General features: G+C 47.1%; 1 protein-coding gene across 1 annotated transcript; it reads right to left on the minus strand.

Moving 5' to 3' along the window:
• Nucleotides 1–56: 56 nt before the first annotated feature.
• On the minus strand, nucleotides 57–17,681 carry PROZ (protein Z, vitamin K dependent plasma glycoprotein). The gene is made up of 8 exons (XM_069770221.1): nucleotides 14,945–17,681; nucleotides 8,870–9,033; nucleotides 8,207–8,231; nucleotides 5,191–5,304; nucleotides 3,689–3,820; nucleotides 1,804–1,889; nucleotides 1,601–1,724; nucleotides 57–1,066 (listed from the first exon to the last, which is right to left on the minus strand). Exons 1-8 carry the CDS (start codon nucleotides 15,009–15,011, stop codon nucleotides 555–557), a joined length of 1,224 nt encoding a protein of 407 aa, XP_069626322.1. The 5' UTR covers nucleotides 15,012–17,681; the 3' UTR covers nucleotides 57–554.
• Between the last annotated feature and the right edge of the window lie 190 nt (nucleotides 17,682–17,871).

Consider the following 17,871-nt stretch of genomic DNA (forward strand, 5'->3'; position numbering starts at 1 on the left):
TTTACCCAGTAACTGACATGGACATGATTCATAAGGGAAAACACAGGTAGCATGTATGAAGGGAAGCATTTTTTTAGTGTGATGAGAGTGTCAAGTCCTACATCAACATAGGTGGTTAAAGGCTTGGAGTTCCCCCAGTCTTCATAAGTTTTACTTGTATGGATGCTGAAATAAGAAGATGAATTTGCTGGATCAAACCTCAGGGTAACAAGAGTTAAAGACTCATTTTCTTCTAGCAACATTTAAAATCCCAGAAAAGCAGCAATGCTTTTTGAGTTTTAGGATGAATAGTTCTAAGAAACTTAAAAGTTCAGTCAGTTTTTAGTAAAATAACTAGATTTACTGCATCGTGACTTTCACAGTACTGTGTGTCAGCAGAAGAAGGAAAGACAGATGCGTTTTTCTGTATGAATTGGAGTTGTATACATATCATTGTTGCAACTTCCATTGCTGCAAGTCATGACAGAGTCAAATGGGTGTACTAGCTGCATCAAGGTGTTTCCTTGCAGTGAGTGGTAGGGGTTTGGTGCTGGAGGGTTGGTCGTGTTTGTGTCTTATTTAATTTTTTGTTTAAACCATATCGTATACCTCGCGGTGTTAGTGAATAGGAATGTTTCCCAGTCAGCATCTTCTAGTGGCCAAGATCCCAGGATACCAGTTAGAAACCAAGTGCCCTTATACTCGGTAGCTAAAAAGCTTCCTCCAGCCAGTCGTTTGTCTACAGGCTCCTGGAGGTGTCCACAAAACTGCCTGTTTGTGAGGCTTATGTTGAGTATTTGTTTGCAGTCCTCAGCAGGAAGGTATGAAACCTGCAGCTCATCACCTTGAAGTTCATTGCCTTCCATTCTCCAGCCACTGACCGTACCAGCCAATTTTGGAATTAAAACGTGTTCTGCAAAGTCTCTTTCAGGGGTGCACACAGGAAGCTGGTGGTTGTTGCACTCAACATGCCTTTGGAGTTGTAGCAATGCAATGTTGTTCTCACCAGTGTCTTCGTCATACCGGATGTGTATGTGTTTCTTACTAACTTGCATTGTCTTCTCAGTTCCACTTGTTCCATTAGGCCCTGTGAAGCAATGACATTTCACTGCTCTTAGGAAGAATTTATCAGAGACCTGAAAACTGCATGCAAACTGCCTAATCATGCTGAGAAATACATGCAGTAGAGAAACTAAAGGTGCTCTTTCTTGAAATGGCTGCAGTAAAGGTAAACTAGGAATGATATATTGACAGCTTTTTAATGCTGTGTAGAAGCATGCGTAATTTCAGAGAGAAGGACAAATACCCAACCAGAGAAGTGAATTTTGACATGAAACAAAAGCCGCCTCTAAATCCACCTGCTTTAGCTTATCCCTAGCATGTGCTGACTTCTGAATTGCATTCAAGAGGCAATTGTGTCTCAGCTTGGCTTGTAGGGGGGTATGGGGCAGCTGTAGTTCTAGCTCAAGATACTTAACTGAGATGCTTAAATGAGGTGACAGCAGATTTGTTTCCTTTAACAATATTTTTATGCAATAAAAATTTTAGTAAGCTTTTTTTAAAATTAGCTTGTCAATACTAAAATGTGCTGCAACAAGAGAAAATGTGTTTGATCACCTACCAGCACCAACCCTGACTTCGAAATGGCTGTGCAGAAGGGCGCATTCTGCTGTAGTCACTACAAAGTTACTTTTCAGCAGCACTCCTCCACAGAAGCCCTTTCCTTCTGAGTTCAGCAGCAGGACCTAAGAAAATGCAAAAAGATGATAGATAGCACTGTCCATGTGAGGTTGAGTGATGGGTTTCATGAGTTGCTACAAATACCTGCCAAGGAAATCGCTCATCACGTTTCTTCCTGGTTTCACTTAACAGATTATCACTGCCTTGAAGTCTGCCACATGCACATTGATCTAGCAAATGAATTAAAAAGAAAATCAAAACCTCGTGTATCATTTCAAGACAGCTAATAACCTGCAAATACCTTATTGCTTCCACCTTGACTTTGGGCTTTTGTATTTGCACTAAGGAAAAGGAGAAGGATAATTTCTCAGCTAGTGAAAATTGGAATAATTCACTTGGCAGCTGTAGTCTAATAGCTTAGTGATGGCACTGAACATTTTGGGTCATTGCGTTAGGCTTGTGGTGACCAGATTTCACTGTGTCTGTAACTAATGAAATGAGGCTTCCTCATTGTCCTGGTTTCAGCTGGGCTAGAGTTAATTTTCTTTCTAGTAGCTGCTATAGCTTTACGTTTTGCATTTAGTATGAGAAGAATGTTGATAACACACTGATGTTTTCAGTTGTTGCTCAGTAGGGTTTAGACTAAGTCAGTCAAGGATTTTTCAGCTTCTGATGCCCAGCCAGCAAGAAGGCTGGAGGGGCACAAGGAGTTGGGAGGGGACACAGCCAGGACAGCTGACCCAAACTGGCCAAAGGGGTATTCCATACCATGTGACGTCATGCCCAGTATATAAACTGGGGGGGAGTGGGCCTGGGGGGCAATGCTGCTTGGGAACTAACTGGGCATCAGTTGGCAAGTGATGAGCAATTGCATTGTGCATCACTTGTTTTGTATATTCCAATCCTTTTATTATTACTATTATTATTATTGTCATTTTTATTATTGTTATTATCATTATTAGTTTCTTTCTTTCTGTTCTATTAAACTGTTCTTATCTCAACCCACGAGTTTTACTTTTTTTTTCTGCCAATTCTCTCCCCCATCCCACTGGGTAGGGGGAAGTGAGTGGGTTGCTGTGTGGTGCTAAGTTACTGGCTGGGGTTAAACCACGACACTCATCTTTGTATCCTGTGTCCAAATTGTGCCAAATACCTGATAGCTGTGGCCTGATCTGGACAAGGTAAATCCTTGTTAAAGCTATTACTCTAGGGATGCGGATGCCTTTCTGTTCGGGTTTGAACAGCATACATGCTTTTCACGTGGATCCCCCAGTTATCTGCATTTATCACACTTGTCTTGGGTCACGCAAACTGGGTTCTGCTCAGGTGAAGCTAAACCAGAAGACACCCTCCAGGAGCACACATAACGTACTCTCACAGCTAATGGGTGCTTAGTCCACAGGACCAAACTAGAGCTAGACTGAAGCAAAGGCCACCTGAAATGTGCGCTGGGTGTGGACATCGAGCCTTCATCACCAAAAGCATGGCTCTACAGCTCAATTCCTGTTCTGCTACCCTACGTGCTAATATAGACAAGGGCCTAAGTATAATACTGTGGTTTTTAAGGGGATGAGATTCAATGAGATACCTAGTATGAGACTGAAAAAATGAAGAGGGCTACTGCTTCAAACTAATCAATATGGCAGCAAACATTGCCCTTCATTTATCAGACCATCAGGTGCCTGATCGGAATCAATTGAACCTCATTCTTAAACAGACAGGTCTTCAGTGGAGTTACTCTTTACCGGGCATAGGAGTGGAAAACCTGACCGTGTGAGTGATATGTGGGATGATGCAAGTCGTCTCTGCAGACACATGTTTAAAAGTTCAAATATCGCTTCTTTTACCACTGCTTTGGCATCTTGGGTGGTGGTCCCTAGGTTCCTCCTTTTTCTGCCCAGTTTGGATGGTCAGTAATATCCTCATTGCTTGAATCTCCAAGCAGGTTGATGGCATCTGGATATCAGGTGGTGGCCTGCCCACCCCAGTACTGAGCCTGTGCCCCCTGTACGTCCGTGCTCACACCTACCTAATGCGATGCACTGTTTTTTGTCCTTCCCGAGCACGTAGCCATCAGCACAGGAACAGCGGTAGGAATTACTTCCCGGGTAGCAGAAGTGGTCACATCCTTCCTTTGCTTGGTGGCGACATTCGTTTTTAGCTAAACAGAACAAGTGGAGGAAAAGCATTTGGAACACTTCAGCTGGAGTATTCTTGCATAGCTTGAGTCCTCTTTACTAAGCGTTTTATTTTTACTTGCTTTGTGTGAAGGTAGATAGGGACCCTGGCTTGGTAGTATTTCCCACCACATTGTTTTTCCCCTTGTTAAGCAGAAATTGGAGACCGCTGAGTCTCTGCAGCATCCACAGACTTGTTGCAAACTATGTTCACACTGCACCTCCCTGCACCAGACTGTCTGCACCTCTGAGTTTTGGGGAGCATTAGCCAAAGGTCAAACTAGGCCTTCCATGTGAATCCATGGAAGGGTGCCATGGGTTTCCTTTCTGCTCTCTTAAACAAAACATGCAAGTATCGGCAGCGGGGAGAACTGTTGTACATCTGAAGAATGCAGGTATTGCTTGAGGAAGAAGGCGGCTAAAGCTTTCCAGTTTTCAGCAAAAACAAATGCATAGCTCTTATTTCTCACGCTTGTGCTAAGAAACTTAAAATTAACAGCTGCCAAAGATGAGAAGTATTAATCACCTTTGAAATGTGCTCTGTCAACTTTCCATAGCTGAGCACACACTTAAGCTTCAGCACAAAGCAACAGGAGGAACAGCCATTTGATGGTGGATCTAGCTCACAGGTGGAGAAGTAGCAAAAAAACCCTCATGTAACATGGCTCTCCAAGGCTCACACTGAGCGGATCCAGTTCCCAGCATGGGTCCAAGCTGTGTCACCTTCCGGTCTCCCCCAGAAGCTGGTCACAGTCATCCCCTTACCCAGAAAAATGACCCTGCCTTGTGGCAGCCAGGGCATCTCCCACCCCAGGGGACATCAGAGCCAGCAGAAATACTGACGTAAGGGCTGGAAAGTAGAACCTGGCAGATGTGAAAACACAGGATCCAGCCCAGGGTGTTTCACGTGCCAGGAAGCACCCATTTTCCTTTATGCCTTTTCCACTGAAAACAGGTTGTTTTCTGGAGTCCCTCTGTCCCCAGGGACTGTCCTGGGGGGGTGTGCAGCCTTAGAGGCACTGGGGTGGCTGGGAAGCCATCCCAGCATGGCAGCCCTGGTTCTCCAGGCCATATACCAGCTGGGACCGCAGCAGGACAAGCAGTCCCTTGCTTCAGCCCTCGTCCCGCGTCCCTGGAGAAGGGAGGCTCAGTGGGAAGAGGCAACCTGTGTAACCTCAGGATTCCGTAATGGTTTGGTAGACGGGCAGCATGCATCACCCCTGCTCTGCCGAGAACTGTGTCTTTTAACCGAAAAGACAATAACTGGCTGTAGTGGGATAGCTATGTATGGTTTCCTGGGGACCCCCTATGACAGGAGGAGATAGGGCTTCTCAGAAGGAGAGCAATGCCTTACCGAAAGCACAGTTCTTTCCCTCATAGCCCTCGGTGCAGGTGCAGGTGTAGCCGCGAATGCTGTCCTCGCACACGCCGTTGTGCTGACAGGGGCTCGATGAGCATCTCCTGCCACCTGAAAAAACGCCGCGGGAGAGGGACAGGTCACCGACGACGACCCAAATTGCACAGCCCCCTTCCCCACGCGCAAGTCGCTCGGAGAAGCATTGCAAAAAAGCAGTTCGGAAGGAAATGGGCTACATCTCAAACTGTTCCTCGGGAGTAATTTTAGCCCAAGTCTCTGCTTCCAGAGGGGCTCCTGCAGCCCCTGGCAGAGAGGCCGGGAGGTGCCCGGGGGCAGAGCCCACTTCTGGAGGGATGCTCTGCTTCAGGGAAAAGCACTGACTGAAGGTTCATGCGCTCATCATGAATAGAATGCACGACTGGTGTTTTAGGTCTCCCATGTTAGGTTGATAGGCACTGGATAAGAAAAGCTGGGATCAAAATTATACAGCAAGCAAAAAGATAGGAGGAAATCTGGCTGTTACACATCTGTACAATTATTATAGAGCAGCTTGGACACAAGCAAGCTTAGGCTTTCTGATGAACCGAACATTGAAACCAGAGGATGCCTCGCTACAGGTGAAGCACCAGGCAGAGCTGCCAGTTTCCCTTTAAGCTGCCCACTGGAAAGACTCCAAAAGAATTGGGAAATGTTCTCCAAATGACAGCTGCTTATGGCACAGGCATGAGAGATCAGGGAGCAAGCCAGAAAAGCCTAACCCGAGATATGCTCTCCAACCTTTCTAAAATTTAAAACTTCATCAGAGAGCTTAACTTCAGTCAGCAGGCTGCTGTAATTGATGAAAAGGAAAGGTGAAAATTCTGCCTCCTACTGGGAAAAAAAACCAAACCACCACCTGCTCAGCTATGGGCACGTGTATCTTTTAGCTTTAACGGTACTAAAATACTGGCTTAAAGCATTTACCACCTTCAGTCCACCTGCTGTCAGGTGCCACCAGCATACCCTGGCACAATTTAGGTCTCCTGGGAGGATTTTTGGGTGGGCAGGGAGGGCTCATCAGCAGAGCTGAGCAGGTAGAGGTGAGGAGTGAGGACCTCCAGCAGCAGTGGTGGGGAGCTGGAGGTAGGGAAGGGCTACACCTACAGCTTGCAGCAAGTTACCTGGTGTCAAGCCTCTGAAATGCAAGCTCAAATATAGGTAAGGAAGCCTCAGAAAATGTCTGGGGTCAGGTGAGGGTCTGTAAGACTAGGAAAAAAGTAAGCACCTAGCTTTATTAAAGGAGGAAAGAGAAGATTCAAGGAATTATAGAGAAATCGGCACGATTTCTGTTACTGGAAAGCTGCTGGAATGATTAAACTGTTTGTAAGCACTCAGCAAAATAAAAAAGTGGTAAGTAACAACCAGCATGCATTTTATAAGATCAAATAATCCAAACCAATTAAATCTAATTGTATTGTATAAGGGACCTAGTGGGGAATCACAGAGTAGAAATGTCATTAAGTAAGTGAGTTAGGAAAACAGACTACTGTAAGGCATGCATAAAAATCTTTGGAAAGTAATATTTAAAGAGAGGTTATCAATGGCTACGTTTATACTGTTAATAAAAGGGGGTCAGGGACAAGTGCGTCCTCAGTCCAAGTGCCCTGACTGGGTACATCCACGCTAGAGCAAGATGCCACTACATCAGCTTTGACTTGACGAGACTGAGGTGGAGCAGTATGAAACAGAGCCAAAGGGTGAGCCAGCAGTTAGGTGAGTGCTCAGCCTTTCTCCCCAGCCCTCTTTTATTCACAATGCAGATTTACCCACTATAACCTGGACTATGGGGGGAAAGCAACATGGATACCAGAGGTCTAGAAAATGAGATTTTTTTGGAAGACAGGTTGAAAAAATGGGTTTGTTTGGTGAGGAGGAAAGAAGCCATGGAGATGCACGGCAACAGTCTTCAAAATGTTAGGAAAGACATCACAAAGAAGGAAACACACACTGCTGTTCGGTAGGAAGAAGACAGGACATGATGGCTTTTAATTACAGCAAGGAAGCCATCCCTGAGGCTGAAGCCAGTAATGCGTCCTGATTGTGGCTAAGCTTGTTTGGATGGACCATTCTCAACTGGTTGCCCTTCTCTCTTCATAGACTAGAGAGGAAGCCTGCATGACATGCTTAGTACAAACATCCAATGACTGAAATTAGGAGACATTAATCCCACCCTCACAGAAGTAATGAAAGGCCAGGTATTTAGCATCATTCTTCATAACATTTTTATCACTGATGGGCTTCTTCTATGTAACGGTTCCCTGGAGTCAGTGTTTTAATGACTTCTGCAGAAAATTAATACTAACTGCTGGTTTTGTCACGTCCTTATCCACTGTCTAAACCTAAAATTAGAAAATAATAAAAGCTAAGTCAAAAACTAGAGAAAAACTTAGGACGAGCCATGCAGAAAAGAAGGGAATAGGGCATAGTCACCATAAGCTGGTGCCCCAGGCTCCTTGTCAGGAGGCATCTAGTTACATCAGCCCCTCAGCTTTTACAGATTTGTTTCTTGCCTTGAAGGCTGCCAAAGGATGATGCAGTGCCAGTGTCCAGAGTTTGTGGACAGCCCAGTAGCTTTTAACACCTATTTATCTCACCCAAGTTTAAGTGCTAGGTTTGTATCTGGGAGGTTTTGCTGGTAAAGCTGTGCTGCTCTATTGTATCAGCAAAGCAGACATTCTCAGGTCCCAGGTTGTTTAAGTTCAGGAAAAGAAAGCCTATTTACCATGCTAACCTCTACTCACCTTCAACTTTTATTCGCTTTGCAGTCTTAAATGTTTTTTCCTATTTGTTACTTTTTTTAAACCTTTCACATCAATACTTTTCCTCCTACTTTACTAGAAACACAACAAATAGCAACTGGGTGTTTCTTGTAGGATAAACTGCTAAAAACTCTCAGAAAACCAGCATTGGACTGAATCATAATGTTCATAGTGCGATACCACTATGAAGGTAAGAAATCAAGAGGCCAGCTTACCGTAGTAGCCATCCCAAAACATTTTCTGGAAAAAAAAAAATATTAATTTTAATTCTCAAATAATATAATCTTGCATAAATATTTTAGTAAAACAAAAACATTGCATGAGAGAATATATGCTATGGTTTAACGTTTACACAGTTGCACAACTACAAATTCTGCCCTGACAGCAAAATTTGAATGAGATGGGAGGCAGTTTGCAATCTGCTTATTTTATTGTTTCTTAAGAAGCTGTAATAGGAGGGCCTCTTGTATGAGGGGACTTGCAGCCACTGACCAAGTAAGACTCTATCTATAGGTCCTGCTACTTGCTGCTGCATTGCTTCCCTCCTTTCCAACATCCCCTCGCCCCTCCTCATCCCTAAGGGATGCCGAAGCTGTATTTCTGCGCGTGGTCAGGATGGGACAACAGCCATATACTTTCGCAATGTAAGGTGCAGGACACATAATTTTCAGGAGGGGACTGCAAAAGTGTCAGAGCTGACCTCTGCATTTCCATTTTGACCACTGAGGACACCTGCATTCTACCTGCTGCGGTGGAAAGTGCAAAGATTTCACATGGAGAGAATCTGAAACAAATGAAGCAGGCTGTGGATCTGTATTTGACAGTAAAGGACCAAGGCAGTAATTTTTGTTATGCACGCAGGAAAACAAAATACTTACAAGCATTTCATCGTTTTCAAATACTTCTCTTGCTTCTTCTTCTGTGCATCTCTCTTCAAGGCATTCCCTTTCCAAGCTGCCTTGGAGGACCTCCTCCAAAAGTAGGGAACTGGCACGCCTCTGTCTCTTGATAACGTTGTTTGCATCATCAGCCGATATAAACACTGGAACATTGTATGACAAAATGCTAATGTAAGTGCTTAGATTCCTTTCCATATATACTTTTACCTCCTTTTTGTAAAGAGAAATCCTTTTGGCTGATTCAGGGTTTCAGCCACATTAAACTTACATACTGGAAGAGCCCTACTTTCTTAGCCCAAACTCAGCTGAGGAGTCGTGACCTTTTACTTTTGGGGAGTGCCTGACTTGCTCCCAAGCAGGGAGAATTTGAAGCCCTTCCCAACACATTTTTTTCTTGCACCAGACACACAGAGCAGCATTGCTGTGGCACGGCTGGGGAAAAGGGAAAAGTATTACCATAAAGGCAGAGGCTATTTTGTAAGACTGCATGGGGCTTTCAGACTCATCAGTAGAGGTGAAAATGATTTGTATTAATTTACAATGATGGATCCAAACTGACGCCCTTCAGTCTGACTTCATAGGGATTTTTTGCTGAGAAGCAAAACCGTGACATGGTTGAATTTTCAATCAAATCTTCCTTATGGAGAATAAATAAAAGCTATCCCTCAGCAATGCTCAGAAAATTTACGAGGGCTATATCATACAACACCACTTATAGAATCACAGAATCAAAGAATCATTTAGGTTGGAAAAGACCTCCAAGTTCATCGAGTCCAACCATCATCCATGCCCACTAAACCATGTTCTGGAGTACCTCGTCTACGTGCTTTTTGAATACCTCCAGGGATGGTGACTCAACCACTTCCCTGGGCAGCCTATTCCAATGTTTGACAACCCTCTCAGTAAAGAAATTTTTCCTAATATCCAACCTAAATCTCCCTTGCCACAACTTGAGGCCATTTCCTCTTGTCCTATCTCCAGCCACCTGACAGAAGAGACCAACACCCACCTCACTACAATCCCCCCTTCAGGTAGTTGTAGAGAGTGATAAGGTCTCCCCTCAGCCTCCTTTTCTCCAGACTAAACAGCCCCAGTTCCCTCAGCCGCTCCTCATAGGACTTGTGCTCCAGGCCCCTCACCAGCTTGGTTGCCCTCCTCTGTACATGCTCCAGCACCTCCATGTCTTTCCTGTAGTGAGGGGCCCAAAACTGAACACAGGGCTCAAGGTGCGTCCTCACCATTGCTGAGTACAGGGGAACAATCACCTGCCTGCTGGGACTGGCCACACTATTTCTGATACAGGCCAGGATGCCATTGGCCTTCTTGGCCACCTGGGCACACTGCTGGCTCATATTCAGCTGGCTGTCAACCAGCACCCCCAGGTCTTTCTCTGCCTGGCAGCTTTCCAGCCACTCTTCCCCAAGCCTGTAGCGCTGCGTGGGGTTGCTGTGACCGAAGTGCAGGACCTGGCACTTGGCCTTGTTGAACTTCATATGATTGGCCTCAGCCCATCGATCCAGCCTGTCCAGATCTCTCTGTAGAGCCTCCCTACCCTCAAGCAGACCGACCCTGCCTCCGAACTTGGTGTCGTCTGCGAACCTGCTGAGGGTGCACTCAATCCCCTCATCCAAATCATCGATAAAGATATTAAACAGAACAGGGCCCAACACCGAGCCCTGGGGAACACCACTTGTGACCCGCCGCCAACTGGATTTCACCCCATTCACCACAACCCTCTGGGCTCGGCCATCCAGCCAGTTTTTCATCAGCGAAGAGCACACTTGTCCAAGCCACAAGACACCAGCTTCTCAAGGAGTATATCATGAGAGGCAGTGTTAAAGGCCTTGCTGAAGTCAAGGTAGACAACATCCACAGCCTTTCCCTCATCCACTAGGCGGGTCACCTGGTCATAGAAGGAGATCAGGTTGGTCAAGCAGGACCTGCCTTTCGTAAACCCATGCTGACTGGGCCTGATCCCCTGCTTGACCTGGACTTGCCATGTGAGTGCTCTCAAGACAAACCATTCCATAATCCCCTGCTTGACCTGGACTTGCCATGTGAGTGCTCTCAAGACAAACCATTCCATAATCTTCCCTGGTACCGAGGTCAGGCTGACAGGCCTGTAGTTCCCCAGATCCTCCCTCCGACCCTTCTTGTAAATGGGAGTCACACTGGCAAGCCTCAGGACCTCCCCTGTTGACCAGGATCGCTGATAGATGATAGAGAGTGGCTTGGCAAGGACTTCTGCCAGTTCCTCAGTACTCTTGGATGGATCCCATTGGGTCCCATGGATTTGTGAGTGTCAAGACGGCATAGTACGTCACTAACTATTTCCTCCTGGATTAAGAGGGGTATATTCTGCTCTTCATCCTCGCCTTCCAGCTCAGGGGGCAGACTACCCTGAGGGTAACTGGTCTCCCTATTAAAGACTGAGGCAAAGAAGGCATTAAGTACCTCAGCCTTTTCCTCATCTCTGGTGGCTACGTTCCCTTCTGTATCCATTAAAGGATAGATATTCTCCTTGGGATTCTTTTTACTGTTAACATATTTGTAAAAACATTTTTTGTTGTCCCTTACAATAATGGCCAGATTTAGTTCTAGCTGAGCTTTTGCCTTTCTAATTTCCTCTCTGTATGATCTAACAAGATCCCTGTACTCCTCCCAAGTTGCCCACCCTTTCTTCCAGAGATGATAAACTCTCCTTTTTTTCTTGACTCCTAGCGAAAGCTCCCTGTTCACCCAGGCCGGTCGTTTTCCTTGGCGGTTCAACTTGCGGCACATGGGAATAGACTGGTCCTGAGCCATTAAGATTTCCTTCTTAAAGAACGTCCATCCCTCTTGGACCCCTTTGCCCTTCAGGACTGTCTCCCAAGGGACTCTCTCAACCAGTGCCTCAAAGAGGCCAAAGTTTGCCCTCCGGAAGTCCACAGCAGTGGTTTTGCTAACCCCTTTCCTTGCCTCACCAAGAATTGAGAATTCTATCATTTCATGGTCGCTAAGCCCAAGACAGCCTCCGACCATCACACCTCCCACCAGTCCTTCCCTGTTAGTAAACAGTAGATCTAGCAAGGCTCCTCCTGTGGTTGGCTCACCTACCAGCTGTGTCAGGAAGTTATCTTCCACACACTCCAGGAACCTCCTAGATTGTTTACTCTCTGCTGTGTTGTATTTCCAGCAGATGTCTGGAAAGTTAAAGTCCCCCACAAGGACAAGGGCACACAATTCTGAGACTACTGCCAGCCACTTGTAGAATGATTCATCCGTCTCTTCAACCTGGTTGGGCAGTCTATAACAGACTCCCAGCACAATATCTGCCTTATCGGCCTTCCCTCTCATCCTCTCCCATAAGCACTCCACCTTGTCATCGCAATAATGTAGCTTTGTACAGTCAAAACATTCTCTAACATAGAGAGCCACCCCACCACCTCTTCTACCTTGCCTATCCCTTCTGAAGAGCTTATAGCCATCCATTGCAGCGCTCCAGTCACAGGAGTCGTCCCACCATGTTTCCATGATGGCAACTAAGTCATATGTATCCTGCTGCACAATGGCTTCCAGCTCCTCCTGTTTATTGCCCGTGCTGCGTGCATTGGCATAGATGCATTTGAGCTGGGTTATCGGGTCCACCCCTAACATTGGCATGCTGTCCCCAGGCTCATCTCTGGTGCACCTAGTTTTATCCCTTACCCCCTTCAAACCTAGTTTAAAGCCCTCTCTATGAGCCCCACCATCTCATGAGTGAGGATTCTTTTACCCCTTTGAGATAGCTGGACACCATCTGTCGCTAGCAAGCCCGGTGCCGTGTAAACCTCCCCATGATCAAAAAACCCAGAATTCTACCGATGGCAGCAGCCTCTGAGCTACGTATTAACCAGGTGTGTTTTCCTGTTCCTTTCAGTATATTTCCCTGCCACTTGAAGGGATTGAGGAAAACACTACCTGTGCTCCCGATCCTTCCACTAATCGTCCCAGTGCCCTGAAGTCCCTTTTGATTGCCTTTGGATTTCTCTCTGCAGTGTCATCACTGCCAACCTGCACAACCAGCAATGGGTAATAATCAGAGGTCCGAACCAGACCAGGGAGTTCCCTGGTGATGTCTTTTACCCGGGCCCCAGGGAGGCAGCAGACTTCCCTGTAGGACGGGTCAGGTCTGCATATTGGGCCCTCTGTCCCCCGCAGAAGGGAGTCGCCTATGACAATTACCCTCTTTTTTCTTTTGAGTATGTGAGAATGCATGGGGCTGCCTGACTGAGCCTAGGCACCTCCCTAGATAGGGCTTCACCTACACCCTGATCTTCATTGACCTGGTCCTCAAGTTCCAGAGCCCCATACCTGTTGTGTAGGGGCAACCGGGAAGGTGAGGGAGACCAGGAGGGGACTCGCCTGCCTCCCCGAGCAGGGACCTGTATCCATTCCCCTCCATCTCTTAGGTCCCCTCCGGCCTGGTGGCAGGAGGGCAGGGGATCCTCCGCTTCTTGCGGAGCCTCCACCTGCTGCCTCTGCCTCAGGGATGGCAGGGTGTGGGTCCACCAATCTATCTCCCTCTCACACTCCCTGATACTCCTCAGCCTTTCCAGTTCCTCCTTCAGCTCTATCACGAGGCTGAGCAGATCATCCACCCAGCCACACTCACACAAGGCGTGCCCCCGCTGCCCTCCATCATTTGTGACAGACTCAGGCACTCCCCGCAGCCAGAGAGCCGGACAGCCTCACGTTTACACGGGAGCCCTGTCTGCGTCGCCACATTTTTCCTAACAACGGCTTTCCCCCGAGGGGCAACCATACCTGGGTCTCCCCTCGGGGCCGATGCCCACCGCTTGAGCAGCCTTCTCCAGCTGGGAAGAGGGGAGAGCTGCAGCCCTGCCCGCGCAAACTAACGGCCGCGCCGCTCCCCGCTGGCCGCCGCTCTCCTCAGCGCCGTTCAAATCTCCCGCCGCTGCCCCTGGCAACGACCGCGCCGCCTCAGCCGCTCTCGCGCGGCCTCGGCGCTGACTGACTGGGTGGGCGACGCCATGATCTTTGGGGTTTGGGTGAAGAGGAGGAGAGATCAAAGACGCGAGAGCTATCAGGTCTTAAAACTCCGCTTTGCGACCGTGCCCACAGCAAAAATTGCCAGCCAGATGGCTGGTGCCGTCTGTTGCCTTTGATTTTAAGCGGTACAGGGCTGTGGGTGTCAGGGCGTGTTTGTCAGTTCTGTGCTTGGAAAGTAAACCCATTGGGGAAGGGACTGTTGGGGGGTTTTTTTGTTTGTTTTTGTTTTTTATTTTATTTTGTACAGTGTTTGGGGGCCCAGCACTGCTAGGCACCAAGGTTGAAATAATCGATAATATTAGAGTTGGAAAAAGTGACAGCTATAACAACATTATTCTGAAACTGCGTACAAATGCGTAGTTAGGCTTTTGAAGGATATCCGCTAAGCAACAGGCCTGCATGTGATAATAAAAGAAAAAAAAAAGCCTCATGAGACTGTTTTGCATTTTAACGTGTTATCTGGCAGCCCAGTGCACATTTCTGCTGTGCAGCGGTTCCGATGCGTCCAGCATAACTGGCAGTGCACTTCTCCTGCTGCCAGGGGCGTTTTGACCTTCCTAAGAGATCACCAGCTTTTTCTTCCTTGCCCAGCTCCTCCTCATTAGTTTTGCAAACCATGGAGGATTAATACAGAAACATAAATTTCTTCAAGCTATAACAAGCATGCATCTCAGCCGCTTTCATAGGACTCTCTTATTTTTATTTCAGCAGCAACTAGAAATATAAATCAAAATTTTCTTTAATATCTGGAGCACTCTTTAAGACTGATAAGAAAAGACAAAATATTACCCTGGTGTGAATGATGGTACTTCAAAATTACATTGCCTCAGTAACTTACCACGGTTTTTACTTAGCTATATGAAATAAACAGGAGAAATGTAAGGAAAATAAGGGACAGACAGTTCTCAGTGATGGCACCCCGTGCTACAAAGTAAACACAATACAAGGTACAAAACTACTGGTGTTCTTAGAGGAGCAGTAGCACAAATCAGAATCAAAGCCACAACAAAACAAAGGCCATACCTGTCTGCTCTGTCTGCAGGAAAAGGGCAGAGAGAAGAAACAATATTTTCCAAGAGCACCTTGCCATTGTTACCCTCTGAGCCTAATGGCTGTCTGCCTGCCTCCCTGCAGCTTTTGGGGAAATGGCTACACGAGAGATGTTGGAGTTTAAAGTCCAGCTGCTCATGAGAAAACAAAACCGCCAAGGGCAAAGCCTGGCCTCAGTGTCAACACATGGGGGGGAAAAAAAAAAAAAAAAAGACTCAAAAAAACCCCTGCTTAGCGGTGCAGCAGTGCTCCTTCTCTTGGTGCACTGGCTGAAGGTGGAGCAGGTTTGCTGAGAGATGCTCCAAGACCGGGGTGTTCCCCCCACCCCCCAGCCTTCACTTACTGTAACACAAAACAGGGAGAGATGGACAGTTCTTTGTACCGTACCAAAGCACAAGCCGGATGATGACTACAGAGATCAATTTTACAGCGTGGCTCTTTCATACACTGTCCCAAAACATCTGCCAAGGCTTAGCTGTGCTGGTCAAATCCCATCAGCTTTTGGAGCAACCCGGGTTGCTGTGCCATACAGCCAGCAGCTGCTGCAGCCCTCCTGCCCGGCACAAGATGAGAGGAAGGATAAACCCATTGGCATGCAATGGCAATGGTGCTGCAGGGAGGTTTTTTTGGCTCCCAGCATAGGCCAGCTCCTGGGAAGAGCAGGAAACCATTTCTACAGTCAGAGCAACAACCGGTGAGAGGGAAAGTGTTTGGTTTTTTTTTTTTTTTATCTGAGTTAGAAACATAGAGACCATTTTGTGTTTTCATGTCATTAATTCCCAGCTATTATTTGAGCATGTAGTTCTGTTAACAAAGTATAATTGATCTGAGTATTCATGGGTAAATCCCCAAATAAAATTTCACTTCCCATCAGTTGCAGCTTTTAAAACCAGCTTCAGTGAGTAGCGAGGCAGGCGAGTGAAGCAAACCACATGCCTCACCAAGGTCAGTCCCTGCCAACCCAGGGCTGATGTTACAGCTCACATCACAGACCCTAATGCCTTCAGCAAATAATTAACCTCCGCATTAAAACTGCATTGTGGGAGGGTTTTCCTCCACAGTCTCTGCAGGGATGTTGTTCCAGAAGTTCACTTGGAGCTAAAACCCTTCTAATATCAAGCTTGATTTTATTCACAGCCAGTTCATAACCTTACGTATTTATTTTTCGCTCCTTGATATTTCTGCAGAACTAATTAATATAGCTTCCCATGCTCCTTGGTTAACTGTGTGTCAAGCTTGCTTTAATAAATGAGCATATGCAGTACAGCAAGTCCGGCTCCCTTCGGCATGAAAAATATATCACCACTTGATGTCAGCACAGGACTTTGCAGAACCCAGCACAAAAATGCGATCTGCAGATTTATTTCTTTTTAAAACAAGCTGTTTATATTTTGCAAACCTATGTCAATTAAAGAAGTCTTGTAGGTATTCAAATTAGGTTAATATTAACAACACAGAGCTTCAGAAGCTGTATTCTCACCAGATCTTAGTTTACCTAGTCATTTTTTTCTTACTGTCTTGTTTTAAAAAAGTACTTCTTGACTGAGCAGCTGCATCCTTGGGAACGGGCCACAGTGTATTCAATATGTTATGGCGCTGACTTTGCTTTTTCTGTATTGATATCAATGCAACAGGCTTTACATTTTAATTTTCGTATTACTATGGAAAATTGCATAAAGAGAGGGTTTTAAAAGGGCAGTCCTTTCCTCCCATCTTTCTTTATGAAGAGTTACTGGGATTTCTTTTTCCATTCCTTTAATTACCTCAGTAAGCGCATGGAGACGTGTTTTATCAAGGAGTCCTGCGCCCCTGTTTCCTGCAGCCCCGCTTAAGGATTGCCTCCTGCTTGACGGGTGACTCTTCCCAGCGTGAAGCCTGCACGTGGTGTCAGATGCGAAATCTGCAGTTCCTCAGGACGGAGTAACTGGGTTAGTTGGTCCTGCTTCAGCACCTGGTTCCTGTGGAAGCCCTCCCAGCAGCGTGGCAAGCCGGCGGGGAGCGGGTTTGCAGACCAGCTGCCTGGGCAGTGATGGGGACATGATGGGAACGTGCCAATGCCACCCACTTTGTGCTGCACCCCTCAGCTAGCAAAAGGGGATAGCAGTTACTTTCCAGAAAACATCACCCCCGCACTAAGCAAATATCGAAAGCCGATGGCTTGCAGCCATGTTTCTCCCCAGGGGTGTCCTCCCGCCGAGCGGCACATGGGCACAGCGGTTAGTTGTGTGTCGTGGACGCTGGAGATGGTTCAAGGTGAAGTGGGCTGTGGTTCGCCCGCCCCATGCCAGGAGGTTCAGGCTCACCAGAGCAGCTCCAGCCTCTCCTCTGCTCTCTCTGCAGCCTCTTCTTTTTGCATCAGCCCTCAACGGGTTGCTGGGAGCTCTGGGATAAGGGGAAGCCCACGGCTGCTTGCTGCTGCAGCGCTGGGAGGAGGAGGAGGGATGGGGATGGGGCACATGAGGAACAGATCCCTCCAGTGTTGCTTCGCACCGTGCCCCCCGCCCTGGTCCTGTGTGCCCATTGCCAGACCACAGCCCTGGGAGCGTGGGGACAGAAGAAAGCAGAAGGATGTGTTTTCTCTGATGTGCGTAGAGATGTGTAAGTCGGTGGTTAGTGACCTGGCAAAGCTGAACTTGTTGGAGGAGAGGCAATAGCAGGGACCCCTCTGCTCTGAGCCATCTGTGTTAAACCTCCCATGGCTACAGCAAGCCACCTTCTTGTCCTCCACGCCATCAATTTCCACGCAGGTCACTCGTCTCCTGCCAGATAAACTGAAGAGAAAAACTGCCCCGTGCCTTGAGTATCGATGGCTCTCCAAAGCCTCATCCCTTCTCCTGAGGCAGAGGAGAGGATCAGGACCAGCCACCCCCTGCCCAGCTGGTCTGTCCCTCCCCATAGGG

This window comes from Haliaeetus albicilla, chromosome 25 (assembly GCF_947461875.1).
Source record: "Haliaeetus albicilla chromosome 25, bHalAlb1.1, whole genome shotgun sequence".
Classification (NCBI taxonomy): Eukaryota; Metazoa; Chordata; class Aves; order Accipitriformes; family Accipitridae; genus Haliaeetus; species Haliaeetus albicilla.

Bases quoted from the DNA above. Each gene is read 5' to 3' on its own strand.
- PROZ (XM_069770221.1), bottom strand. From the start codon at position 15,011: ATGGCAAGGTGCTCTTGGAAAATATTGTTTCTTCTCTCTGCCCTTTTC. The intron at 9,034-14,944 runs GTATGGCCTTTG...ACAATGTTCCAG, and splicing joins CCTGCAGACAGAGCAGACAG to TGTTTATATCGGCTGATGAT. The intron at 1,725-1,803 runs GTATTTGTAGCA...GCATTTTCTTAG, and splicing joins ATGAGCGATTTCCTTGGCAG to GTCCTGCTGCTGAACTCAGA.